This window comes from Scardinius erythrophthalmus (genome assembly GCF_964197995.2).
Source record: "Scardinius erythrophthalmus genome assembly, chromosome: 19".
Taxonomy (NCBI): Eukaryota; Metazoa; Chordata; class Actinopteri; order Cypriniformes; family Leuciscidae; genus Scardinius; species Scardinius erythrophthalmus.
The window spans coordinates 677,501-692,500 of NC_138239.1; the positions used below are offsets into that span (position 1 = coordinate 677,501).

General features: G+C 40.4%; 2 protein-coding genes across 4 annotated transcripts in view; one reads left to right on the top strand and one right to left on the bottom strand.

Annotated features, from left to right (window-relative positions):
• Positions 1-1,730, top strand: part of mok (MOK protein kinase) — an 18,514-nt gene extending 16,784 nt beyond the window's left edge. For all 3 annotated transcript variants that reach the window (XM_081347328.1, XM_081347330.1, XM_081347329.1), the window contains one exon: positions 1-1,730. This exon is cut by the window's left edge and continues 353 nt beyond it. The gene's annotated coding sequence lies outside the window, so the exon portion shown is untranslated.
• The window catches only part of wdr20a (WD repeat domain 20a), a 15,439-nt gene continuing 1,322 nt past the window's right edge, over positions 884-15,000 (bottom strand). The window contains exons 2-4 of the mRNA XM_081347319.1: positions 6,285-6,467; positions 3,261-4,571; positions 884-2,208 (exon numbers count right to left, since the gene is read on the bottom strand). Coding sequence (XP_081203445.1) covers positions 2,155-2,208; positions 3,261-4,571; positions 6,285-6,467 — 1,548 coding nt within the window. The 3' untranslated portion in view covers positions 884-2,154. The remainder of the gene's footprint in view (positions 2,209-3,260; positions 4,572-6,284; positions 6,468-15,000) is intronic.

The window sequence follows — 15,000 nt, forward strand, 5'->3', positions numbered from 1 at the left end:
AACGAGAGCGATCAGCGAGTGCCGGATCATTATTACACATCATCCTATATTTCCAGAGATTCATGATTACTGTTGTGACACTTACACTACTTACACTTATAGTCTTTAATAAAGGGGTTTACACTACTCTTCTTCACAGTGCCATGCTGTGACATCATAGATCAGGATTGCTTCCACATAGGGGTGTAACGATGTCTTTGTGTCACGATTCGATACATATCACTGCGATACTCCAAGACATATGACGAAAGGTTAACAAATGCACTGTTGATTAAAATGCTAAATTTGACTTTACATTGTGTGTGTAAATGAACAGGCTTGGACTTAATGCTGGAAACCAAAGCACAGGACAATAGAGACACCAGAATAACAATATTCATGATTCTGAAGCTGGAAATACAGGATTATTTTAGACGAATATGCTTGATCTCGTCACTGACGGCATATATTTAAAGCAAATGTAGGCCGGTTTTTACTGGTAGGGTTTGGGGTTGATGCCAAATAAAGACATCCGGCATTATCAGGACCAACAAATATTCCCCCATTGCATTATATTCAACATTATATAGTAGTTTAATCCAGTGCTGACACTAAAACTTGTTACACCCCTACTTCTAAATGATCTCTCACAGTAAACTACTGTACTGATGCACACTGGGAAGATTTACATTAATGCATTTGGGCAGGAAATGCACCAAGCACTGTGAACACTGATAACAATCGGCATTAATAAAAGTTAGCTTAAAAAGTAACAAAAGCCTTGAATAAAATCTGCTTTGCCGGTTCTGAAAGTTCAGTAAAACTGCTTCACACACTCTCAGAATCAGGGCGTTGAGGCTAAAGCAAGAACTAGCACACAAAGCAGGACGATACACACGAGACCAAACATCCGTGGACTTTTTTAATGAAGAACAAAATGTGAAATGCAAAATGTTAACCACACGAATCAAAAACATGACACTTCCATCATCCACATCCTCGCCTTCCCCGGTTAGTGTATATTTCATTAACAATGACTGCTAGTCACACAGAAGGGTAAGTCATGACAGCGGTTTATAGTGTCTACTGCTCGCTCCTATAGTGGCTGCTTCTTAGTAGCACATAGAATAACTTTGCTGTTGGTAAGCAAAATATGAACTCTTGAAACTCTTTCGTAAGATTTGTTTTCTTCGTCTGCTAGACTTCCTGAGCTTCACACGTGTTATTAGCCAGACGACACATCTGGCCATCTAGCGTTTCGCTTACATAAATCTCCTATATTATCAAAATACATTTGGGTGACTTTTGTACAAGAGACAAGGAAAAATGAAACAGAAAAAGAAAAAAAAAACAGAAACCTGCATATTTAAGATTATTTTTAATATTATTAAGTCTATGTTTCTGCTTTAGAAATGTCACTATTTCCTGTAATGATGACAAACTTCCACTAGAGTTACTGATCATTTGCTTTTGCCCCAATAAATCACTGAATTACAATATTATACATATAATACAAAGCAGATTTTTATCTGAAACAATATTAAAATAAATGCTCAATAGATACAAAGTTTTAATCATAATTCTCCACATTATACCGGTCTGTGAGTCCTCGCACACACAAATGTAAAGCCATTCTCTTCTAATAAACTATTAAGTGCAAACAAATTTTCTTTTTAAAAAACTAATGATTGCAGCATCCAGCTTTTCAGATTCAGATTCAAGACAGAGGATATTAAAGCCAAGTGCATCAAGGCCTTCCCCCAACGTCTACTTCTTTCTTTTTTGTCTTTTTTGATCCTTTATAGTAGTTACAAAAAACAAAAACCCAAAATAAAATCAGTGCAAAGTTTAACAATGGGGGTCAAATCTATTCCGTATGAAAGAGGGTGAAACTAAAACGGTATTAAAAGTGATCTGGGGTTCAAAGACGACCCGGGATTCAAGACTTCCCAAACCTTAGGATTGAAATACACAAGAGGAAATAATACAGTGAGATGCAACTGAGAGTGAAACCATATCAAATAAATACTCTGGGGAAGTGAGAGGAAAGCCCATGGTCGCACTGACGCACACACACGTGTTCCTGCGCTCACGGGCTCACGGCTCCAGAACCAGAGGAGGAAAGAACTGAAGGAGGAGAAGCGGCGATGACCTCTGACCTGCAGGAACGCTGGGCTATACTACTGTTCCACTGGGAGAGTTGGCTTGGTTTTGGGATGACAATAAACCCTGAGAAAAGAAGAGAAGAACGTTTGAAAACATTTGCAAAGCCACATACAGAGGGAAAATATGAGCAAATCACATGATGCACTCCTCCAATACACAAAACATCCATAGTGTAAATGTCTCCACACACACACACACACACTGTTCTACAGCTAGATGAACACCTATAATAGCCTAGCCTGTTAGCACAGAAGAGAGCCGGTCCAGGCCCGGTGCGCTTCTGCTGATGATGGCACGCTGTGATCTGGCCAATCAGAGGACGGGGCATTTCATTTTTACGAGCATCTCAGTTCACAGATAGTTTGTTTCTGTATTATTTCTATATAAAAATGTCAATACAATGTAAAGTATTTGTTTTAAATAATTTGTTCCATTATTATGCTTGTCGTCTGTTGACATTGTAGCAGAATGCAGCGGTTGGTCGTGTTGTATTAGCCCCGCCCCTCCTCCTGTGTGATTGGACGGCTGGGTAAAAGCTGTGCTACGTGTGTCCGAGACTCGCGGCTCCACAGGACCAGCGTTAGCCACCGCTGACGACAGAACACACACTATACCATACAGGAGACGTTCTAGATGGACCTCGTGGCAGACTGACCTCTGACCTGTAATGCTGCCTGAATCATAATCACACACTGTTCACCCATTGGCCAGAGGAGAACTGAGCGACTGAGTCTGGATTCTCACAAGGGTTTTTCCTACATTCTGTCACTGATGGAGTTTTGGTTCCTGTCACTGTCGCCTTTTCCTTTTGTCTCGCTCAGTCGGGACATTTAATCTAATATTCAGCAATATTACAGCTCTCCTGCTCTGACAGCATTATATGAGAACTGAGCTGGACGATGACATCACGGTTTTCTCCAGAGCGGCTATATATGTAAATGAACTTAATTAATAACTTTTTTACAGCAGAAATGAAGCATCCCTGAACCTCCTGAAGCTGGACTGAGACGCTATTCTCCTCTAGAAGCTGACTCTGCATTATTCTCCGCATGCCTCAGTAAAGACACACTCAGTGCTGTATAAAGCGCTGTAGAGATGAAGGAGACTCGACTCACCACTTTGCCGGGTCTCGCCCATGTGCAAATAAACCCCTCCTGACACGCGGTGACAATACAGTCTTCTAGAAAGATGAGCACTGTGAGTCTCTCGTGCGCGATCTTCTTGCAGACTAGCGGCTCGAGCAGCGGCACGTCCTCCATGCGCGGGCACAGCGTCGTGCCCAGAGTCTTGGCAGGGTCCGTTTTGGTTTTGGTGAGCAGGTTGAGCTTGTCGCTGCTCTTGCTGCTGATGTGGCCCATGCTGTGGTTTCGCTTGTGGTCTTTCTCGGGGTGCCGATCTTTACGGTCGTGCAGCGAGAGCGTGGCGAACTTGCTAACGCCGGTAGCGACGGGGTTCTCGGTCGCGGCGCTCTTGGAGCCGGAGCCGGCGGCCGCGTGCGGGAGACTGTTGGAGCGCGGCAGCGGCGCGGGGAGCGAGTTAGCCGGCGTGTTAGCGGCGCTGCTGTTGCTGCCGTTAGCGCTGGGGTTGCTAGCGGTCGGGATCACGGCGCCGCTAACGCTTCCTCCCGCCGGCGGGCCGCTCGCATTCATGACGTTGGTGTGCGTTCGCGTTCGAGACAGCGGGAGGTGCGGGAACAAGATGTCCTCCGTCAGGTCCCATAGGCAGAGCTGCGTGTCCTGGCCCACGGAGCCGAAGCGGTACGTCACGCTAACCGGCCGGCTGTCCGTGGAGTTGCGTTTCGAGAGGCGTGACTGCGTGCTGTTAGCTCGATCGCGCCCGAAGTGGATCTGATCCTGGAAGTCCTCGTCGCTGCCGCTGAACTCCATGGGGTCGCTCTCCTCAACGCTAGTGGTGTAGTGGTCGAACGCCACCACGCTAACCCACGACTTGTGCCCGTGTCCTCGCGCGATCACTCGGCAGTCCACGAACGACCACACGGTCACCAGGTCGTCCTCGCCGCCGGCCACGATGTACTTGCCGTCGGGGCTCCAGCACACACACAGGAGCCCGCCGAAGTAGCTCTTCATGTTGCCGTGCAGCTCCACCGCGTCGAAGTTGAAGACGCGCAGGAACCCGTCCTGGCTAACGCAGGCCAGGAACTTCCCGTCGGGCGAGAAGGCGAACTCGTTGAGCGCGCCGTCGCCCACGGTCCACTTGAGCAGGGGGTTGCGCGTGGACTTGCTCTTGCAGGTGTGTACGGCGTAGCTCTCGCCCTGCTTCAGCAGCTGGTAGTGCGGAGCCGTGGTCCCGCAGGTGTGCTCCACGTTATACAGGTACATGCTCCCGCTGGAGTGAGCCACCAGGAACAGGCTCTCGGAGCCCGGGACCCACTTCACACACGTCACGCGGGATTTGTCGATTAGTCTCTGAGTGAGATTCATGGAGGAGAAGAGACAAGACAGAGAAGACATGGGTTATGTAGAAAGATTACCAAATGTGAACATTTGCACACAAAAAAGAGAATAACCCACACTAGTGCATAGGGGTGTAACGATGTCACGATTCGGTACACGATACTGAACTCGGTAAATAAAGGTTAAATAAAGATGTGAATGGCGATGTGAACGAGTGTGTGTGAATCGGAAGTCTGTCTCAGTTTGATCTGTGTGACGCTCGTCTCCGTCTCAATATATGAACACATGAACGTCATCTGAGAAAACTATCGGCAGAACACACACACACACACACACACACACACACACACACACACACACACACACACACACACTCACAGCTCTTCACTGCCACACGCCAAAATAAAAGTTATTACAGAAATGTATTACTATTGTACAGTAGAATTTACTTTACAAAGCAATAAAAATACTAATTTTGCAGTTCATTAAAAAAGAATTTAAGGAATATCTTTTCATTTTCAACTAATAAACTGTTAGATTTAATTTTAATACATTTTAAAAGATCAATTAAATTATTAAAGTTTTATGCATTCATGTGATTCCCACATTTTTTTATAAATTTGTATTTAAAGGGATACTTCAGGATTTAGCATTAAGCTTTGTATCAGTAGAAAACCTGTAGTATTTTCGCATTACCGTGCTTTCCCCCCTCATATCCCCCTGAGGCGAGAGATTTATGTATTTTTTGTCTGGAAAAAATCCTCCGATGACGCAAAAATCGTCATTTTGCGTCATCGGAGGATTTTCTGGCCAGAGGCTAAAGACTACAGCCAGTAGATGGCGCTGTCCCGCATGTGTTCAACCCGCCCATAGAGGGTGGGATCTCACTCACAGAATGTACACAGTGTCAGCTTTGGAAGCTAAGCTAGCAGGCTCTTGTTCTGTGGAGAAAGCTGAGTAAGTAGGGGTTACCATCCTCCTTTTCCCGGACTTGTCTGGCGGGCGAGATTGTTCAAAATGTCCGGGATTCAGTTTTTGCGTTCTGCGGTCGCCATTCATTGTTTACATGCACACCTTTTGTTTCAATCTAACTGAATTCATTCCGATTGGTGAATCTGAATGTAGTGTTTACATGAACGCTAAACAAGTGATCGGTTGATGTGCGTTTTACCATTGCTAAGAAAATTCCCGCTTCTCCGTGAGAGATGCGAGACCGGTGCGTCTCAGTAATGACGCCACCAGCCTCGCGCCGTTCTCCCGCGGCCCTCAGCCTCGTCCTGCTCGCCACAGTAAACATGATGAATGAATGGCGACTATAGAACGCAAAAGCCGAATCCCGGACATTTTGGACGATCTCTAAATCCCTCGCAAACTCATCATGTAGGCTAGCTTTGTTGTTTGTTTTCAACTGCGCTCTCTTACCGGTAGGCGTGGCCTCCTAAGGCAGCGAAGCAAGTGGATTCTGGGAGTTGTTGTCTTTCATCCACATAAGCCAAAAATACATTTTCTGGGTTTTCTCAGTCTAGAAAGCTCCAAATTAAAAAATTTCTTCACATTTCTTCTACACAAATGACCTATTTTAAATACACATTCATCTTCCCAGAGGTGAAGTATCCCTTTAATCATAAAACACAGAATTCAGAAAAATGTAGATCTGTGTGAGGTGTAGATGTGTGTGAGGTGTAGATGTGTGTGAGGTGTAGATGTGTGTGAAGTGTGTGTCACCTCCTCATTGAAGAGCTTGCTGGTCTCCTTCTTGATGGGGTCGATGAGCTGCACCTGTCCCGCAGAGAAGCCCACGAGCAGCGACACGCTCTCCGCCGTGGCCGTCAGGTGGTTGAAGTCGTGGCACGTGGGCTGCGTCCCCTTGTAGATCCTCTTATCGATGGGTTTGCTCAGGTCAGCGGCCTGTGGCCAACAGAGGAAGCCAAGTCACATTTATTTACACAGCGCTTTCTCCAACACACAGAGTTTCAGAGCAGCTTTACTGAGATAGCAGGAGAATAATGCAGTGAAGTTCGTGTCTAGAAGAAATAGCGTCACAGTCCAGCTAATTTAGTTCATTTATATATATATCTTCCAGCTCAGTTCAGTTCTCAGATAATACTGTCAAGGCAGGAGATCAATAATATTGTTGAATATTAAATTAAATGTTAAATTTAATGTCCCCAACTATCTACTAGAAAGCAGAAGTAAACACCTGAACCGCTGCTAAACAAACACAGATTCCCTTCGAGAAACACTGCGCCAGGTGCCGGTCACAACAACAACCCTCAGGTCACACACACGTGTGTGTGTGTGTGTGTGTGTGTTTCATCTGCCGTATCTAAACACGACACATGATGTATGGTTTCACTATTACCTGGGATAATCACACAATAGTATCATTTAATCTGGAAATTATTTATCTTTATTAGGGACGCACCGATACCACTCTTTCCAGAACGAGTTTAAATATATTGGGTAGAGAAACCAAAAGAATACAAATCAGTTTTGCAATCATATGTGTTTAGCAAATACATATTTCCTTTGGTTATTTTCATGCTTGCTTAAGCCTGCTAAAATGTATTGCATGGGTTTCTGTTACTTTAATTGAATCTCTATGATGAAATGCTTGAATAAATGAGAATAAGTGTTGAATACAATACATCACACACTCTGTGTGCGCGCTATCGCTAATGCATGCGCGGTCACACCGATGTCAACAACCTTGAGCGCATGCGCGCTACCTGAGATGATTATAAGGAATAAATATGACCAATACTGACAGCGAATGACAAATAAATATGGAATGACTAATGTCACAGCAGCAGAATATAATTCTGTAAACAACATTAAATGTAAACACAGATACAGGAATGGCATTTGAGAATGTTCAATTATTATGTGATTATTTACAGTGGGAAGCACGCACACGCACAATCCATACAAAACTCCTCCGATTTGATCTACAAATTATGTACAATAATCAGCCAATCACCTTTTCCCATTTTCATCCCTCTGCTCTCGTGAACTCCAGTGGAAAGTTCAGACTGGGAGAGTCCATGTATTAAAGGGGACACTGAACATATGAACCATAAACACTACTGAACATGTGAGCCATAAACACTACTGAACATGTGAGCCATAAACACTACTGAACATGTGAGCCATAAAAACTACTGAACATGTGAACCATAAACACTACTGAACATGTGAGCCATAAACACTACTGAACATGTGAGCCATAAACACTACTGAACATGTGAACCATAAAAACTACTGAACATGTGAACCATAAAAACTACTGAACATGTGAACCATAAACACTACTGAACATATGAACCATAAACACTACTGAACATATGAACCATAAAAACTACTGAACATATGAACCATAAAAACTACTGAACATATAAACCATAAACACTACTGAACATATGAACCATAAACACTACTGAACATATGAACCATAAACACTACTGAACATATGAACCATAAACACTACTGAACATATGAACCATAAACACTACTGAACATATGAACCATAAACACTACTGAACATATGAACCATAAACACTACTGAACATATGAACCATAAACACTACTGAACATATGAACCATAAACACTACTGAACATATGAACCATAAACACTACTGAACATATGAACCATAAACACTACTGAACATATGAACCATAAAAACTACTGAACATATGAACCATAAAAACTACTGAACATATGAACCATAAAAACTACTGAACATATGAACCATAAACACTACTGAACATATGAACCATAAACACTACTGAACATATGAACCATAAACACTACTGAACATATGAACCATAAACACTACTGAACATATGAACCATAAACACTACTGAACATATGAACCATAAACACTACTGAACATATGAACCATAAACACTACTGAACATATGAACCATAAACACTACTGAACATATGAACCATAAACACTACTGAACATATGAACCATAAAAACTACTGAACATATGAACCATAAACACTACTGAACATATGAACCATAAACACTACTGAACATATAAACCATAAACACTACTGAACATATGAACCATAAACACTACTGAACATATGAACCATAAACACTACTGAACATATGAACCATAAAAACTACTGAACATATGAACCATAAAAACTACTGAACATATGAACCATAAAAACTACTGAACATATGAACCATAAAAACTACTGAACATATGAACCATAAAAACTACTGAACATATGAACCATAAAAACTACTGAACATATGAACCATAAACACTACTGAACATATGAACCATAAAAACTACTGAACATATGAACCATAAAAACTACTGAACATATGAACCATAAAAACTACTGAACATATGAACCATAAAAACTACTGAACATATGAACCATAAACACTACTGAACATATAAACCATAAACACTACTGAACTTATGAACCATAAACACTACTGAACATATGAACCATAAAAACTACTGAACATATGAACCATAAAAACTACTGAACATATGAACCATAAAAACTACTGAACATATGAACCATAAAAACTACTGAACATATGAACCATAAAAACTACTGAACATATGAACCATAAACACTACTGAACATATGAACCATAAACACTACTGAACATATGAACCATAAAAACTACTGAACATATGAACCATAAAAACTACTGAACATATGAACCATAAAAACTACTGAACATATGAACCATAAAAACTACTGAACATACGAACCATAAACACTACTGAACTTATGAACCATAAAAACTACTGAACATATGAACCATAAAAACTACTGAACATATGAACCATAAAAACTACTGAACATATGAACCATAAACACTACTGAACATATGAACCATAAAAACTACTGAACATATGAACCATAAAAACTACTGAACATATGAACCATAAAAACTACTGAACATATGAACCATAAACACTACTGAACATATGAACCATAAACACTACTGAACTTATGAACCATAAACACTACTGAACATATGAACCATAAACACTACTGAACTTATGAACCATAAAAACTACTGAACATATGAACCATAAAAACTACTGAACATATGAACCATAAAAACTACTGAACATATGAACCATAAACACTACTGAACATATGAACCATAAACACTACTGAACATATGAACCATAAAAACTACTGAACATATGAACCATAAAAACTACTGAACATATGAACCATAAAAACTACTGAACATATGAACCATAAAAACTACTGAACATGTGAACCATAAACACTACTGAACATGTGAACCATAAAAACTACTGAACATATGAACCATAAAAACTACTGAACATATGAACCATAAAAACTACTGAACATATGAACCATAAAAACTACTGAACATATGAACCATAAACACTACTGAACATATAAACCATAAACACTACTGAACATATGAACCATAAACACTACTGAACATATGAACCATAAACACTACTGAACATATGAACCATAAACACTACTGAACATATGAACCATAAACACTACTGAACATATGAACCATAAAAACTACTGAACATATGAACCATAAAAACTACTGAACATATGAACCATAAAAACTACTGAACATATGAACCATAAAAACTACTGAACATATGAACCATAAAAACTACTGAACTTATGAACCATAAACACTACTGAACATGTGAGCCAGAGGTGGGTAGTAACAAAGTACATTTACTTGAGTATTTTTTTGGAAAAGTTGTACTTTATTTTCTGGGACGAAGCCTCATTCACAAATGAATCACTCTTTTGAGTCGATTGTGTTCAAAGACTTGATCAAACAAGTTGGCAGAACGAGTCAGTTTGGATGATGTGTTCAGTTTCTGCTCGCACTGAGTCGTCAGGAGCTTTAAGATCATCAATTGGACGTGGAAATACAGTCAATTAAAAGCAGAACTGTAAATGTATCCTATTGTTTGCCAGCGATGATGATCTTTCTTAATGAACATCTGCGGTCTGTGAACGATTCCACAGGTATAACTACACTCGATTTCAGTTCGTTTAGGGAATACCCTTTATAACCTGTTGGTGTTGGAATCGCACGCCTCTGCTCAGACACAGTTCACCCGTTTACACACGCCTGCAGAAATACACATGTGATTACATTTAAGAACAGAAGATCATGTGCATCTGATCATTGTTAGTGTTCAGATGTTCAGCGGTCATGAGCGTCAGCACATCAAGAGTTTTCAAAACTTGCAAAACTTAATTTCAACATGGTCTAATAATCAAAATGTAGCTCTACGTTATTATTATACAAAGTGATGAGGAGTGATGAGTGAACAGGAGTGATGAGATAGTTAGTAGATTGTGTTCGCTTAACGGTTGGCTGTCTAAGTGGTGTCCGCTTAATAATATAGAATTCATAGACAATTGGAAAAGTTTTTGGGGCAAACCTGACCTGTTGAAAAGAGATGGTATTCATCCCTCCTGGGATGGTGCTGCTCTTCTCTCTAGTAATATGGCTCATAGTCTTAGAGCTCAAACATGACAATCTGGGGCTCAGGTCAGGAAGCAGACAGACTGGCTAAACCGACCGTCTGCTAGCGGCCTCTCGTCACCAAGGTCAGATAAATCCCATCACATAGAGCCTCTTTCACCTAGATATCATCATATAGAGACTGTGTCTGTTCCCCGAATTTGGAAATCCAAAAAACGTTTAAACCCAACTAAGGTTAATTTAATTGATGTTCAACAAATAAAAAACAGCTATAATACAGATGAGCAAATGCTAAAGCTTGGGTTGCTGAATATTCGATCGCTTACTTCAAAAGCACTCATTGTTAATGATATGATTTCAGATAATAACCTAGATGTGCTGTGTTTGACAGAAACCTGGCTAAAACCAAACGATTACATTACTTTAAATGAATCAACCCCGCAAGATTACTGTTATAAACATGAGCCTCGTCTGAAACGCAAAGGGGGTGGTGTTGCTGTAATCTATAGTAATAGTTTCAAAACCACTAAGAAATCAAGTTTTAAATATAATTCTTTTGAAGCATTGGTGCTTAATGTAAAAATATATAGTGTAAACGATAAATCACGTTTGAGATTTGTGCTGGCTACTGTATACAGGCCACCAGGGCACCATACAGACTTTATCAAAGAATTTGCGGACTTTCTATCAGAATTAATATTGACTGCAGATAAAGTACTAATTGTTGGTGATTTTAATATACACATCGATAATGAAAAAGATGCATTGGGATTGGCATTTAAAGACATTGTAAATTCAATTGGAGTTAGACAACACGTGTCAGGACCTACTCATCGTCGTAATCATACTCTAGATCTAATATTATCACACGGAATAGATGTGGATGCCGTTGAAATTCTGCAGCAGAGCGATGACATCTCAGATCATTATCTAGTCTCGTGTAATTTGCATTTAGCCAAGGCTGCAAAGCCGACTCCGTGTTTCAAATATGTGAGACCTATCACTTCTGCTACTAAAGATTGCTTTATTAATAATCTTCCTAATCAGTTTCATCATCTCAGCATCTCAGATAGCTTAGAAGAACTAGATATTACAACAGAAACGTTTAACTCTCTCTTTTCCAGCACTTTAGACACAGTTGCTCCGTTGCGCTTAAAGAAGATTAAAGAAAATAGTCCAACGCCGTGGTACAACGAGCACACTCAGGCCCTTAAGAGAGCAGCCAGAAAAATGGAGCGCAACTGGAAGAAAACAAAACTAGAGGTATTTCGCATTTCATGGAAAGAGAGCTCAATTACTTACAGAGAGGCTTTAAAAGCTGCTAGATCTGCTTATTTTTCAACCCTATTAGAAGAAAATAAACATAATCCTAGGTATTTATTTGAAACGGTGGCTAAACTAACGAAAAATAAAGCTTCAAGCACCGAAGTTTCCAAGCAACACAGCAGTAATGACTTTATGAACTTCTTCACTTATAAGATTGATAATATCAGGGACAAAATTATAACTATGGAACCGTCTACTACAGTATCGCATCAGGCAGTGCATTGTAGTCTCCCTGAGGAAAAATTTGATTCATTCGTTGCTATAGGAGAGGAAGAATTTACTAAACTCATTAAATCATCTAAATCTACAACATGTATGTTAGACCCTATACCGACTAAGCTACTGAAAGAAATACTTCCAGAGGTCATAGATCCTCTTCTTAATATCATTAATTCGTCTTTGTCTCTAGGATACGTACCAAAAAACTTTAAGCTGGCTTTGATTAAACCGCTTGTTAAAAAAACGCAACTTGATCCTTCAGAATTAGTCAATTACAGGCCGATCTCGAATCTACCTTTTCTGTCAAAGATATTAGAAAAGGCAGTATCCTCACAACTGTGTTCCTTTCTAGAAAGAAATGATATCTGCGAGGATTTCCAGTCCGGATTTAGACCGTACCATAGTACCGAAACAGCTCTCGTTAGAGTCACAAATGATTTGCTCTTATCATCCGATCGTGGTTGTATCTCTCTATTAGTGTTACTCGATCTTAGCGCTGCATTTGACACCATCGACCACAACGTTCTTTTAAATAGATTAGAACATTATGTTGGCATTACAGGAAATGCACTAGCATGGTTTAAATCATACTTATCTGACCGTTATCAGTTTGTAGCAGTAAATGATGAGATGTCTCATCGATCACAGGTTAAGTATGGCGTACCACAAGGCTCAGTATTAGGACCGCTGCTGTTCACTCTGTACATGCTACCATTAGGAGATATCATTAGGAAACATGGAATTAGCTTTCACTGTTATGCTGACGATACTCAGCTCTATATTTCTTCAAAACCTAACGAAACTTATCAATTCACAAAATTAACGGAATGCATAGCGGATATAAAAAATTGGATGACTTGTAATTTCCTACTTCTAAATTCTGAAAAAACAGAGTTTCTAATTATTGGACAAAAAACTTCCTCACGTAATAATCTAGAATACTGTCTAACACTTGATGGCTGCTCTGTTAAGTCTTCGTCGTCGGTTAGGAACCTGGGTGTGCTCTTTGATACCAATCTTTCATTTGAAAGTCACGTGTCTAGTATCTGTAAAACTGCATTTTTCCATCTTAAAAATATATCTAAATTACGTCATATGCTCTCATTGACAAATGCGGAACAATTAGTTCATGCGTTCATGACCTCAATGCTAGATTATTGTAATGCTCTACTGGGTGGTTGCCCTGCACGCTTAATAAACAAACTACAGCTGGTCCAAAACGCAGCAGCTCGAGTTCTTACCAGAACCAGGAAGTATGACCATATTAGCCCAGTTCTGTCAAAACTGCACTGGCTCCCTATTAAACATCGCATAAATTTTAAAATATTGCTGATTACTTACAAAGCACTGAATGGTTTAGCTCCGCAGTGCTTGAGCGAGCTCTTAACGCATTATAGTCCGTCACGTCTATTACGATCTCAAAATTCCGGCCAGTTGATTATACCTAGAATATCAAAATCGACTGCTGGCGGTAGATCCTTTTCCTATTTAGCACCAAAACTCTGGAACAGTCTTCCTACCATTGTCCGGGAAGCAGACACACTCTGTCAGTTCAAAGCCAGATTAAAGACACATCTCTTTGACCTAGCTTTCACATAATACATTATAGACTTCTATAATTTAATGTTATGCTGCATAGATTAGGTCAGCCGGAACCGGGAACACTTCCCAAAAATCCTGATGTACTCGTTACATCACGAGAAGAATGGCATCTACGCTAATTTTAGTGTCTGTGTTTATCCCAAGGTTTTTCCTGCAGCCTGCCGGATCCAGGCCGTATCCAGATCTGACGAAGGACCTTCACCTGGACCGATGACAACGCAGTGCTGAAGTGCCAACTAGTCTCTCCCTATGGAGGATCCCACTACCACTCTACAGATAAGGTGTTGGCGGGAAAATTCGTCTTGCGGTCCTACCCCAAAGCAACAAATAAAATAAAATTCCTTATCAAAATTTATAAGGAAAGACAAGTATTTTGTTTAGGCTTGGCTTGTAGGGAATTCCAAACCTGCGTATATTCTTACGCACATAACTATAGAACCCATTCTAAATGCGCATGTGACCGCCATCAGCGTTTCTCACAGGTTCGCGTTTAAAGTCTGTGTAGAGAGAATGGTGTCGTCTTAGCGGCCCCTAATTTAATAACAAATGATCATTGCGACGGAACCAAATCAATTAAAACTAACTTTAGATGGAAATAACTTAACTCTGCTGTAAAGCCGAAACAATCTCTGTTACCTTAAATTATACGCTTATCTCTGTAAAGCTGCTTTGAGACAATCTACATTGTTAAAAGCGCTATATAAATGAAGATGACTTGACTTGACTTGACAAAGCAAAGGACATGCAATGATTTGGGGGCTACAGATGAAATGCCAGAAATAATGATAGTCTCTTCTGTGTT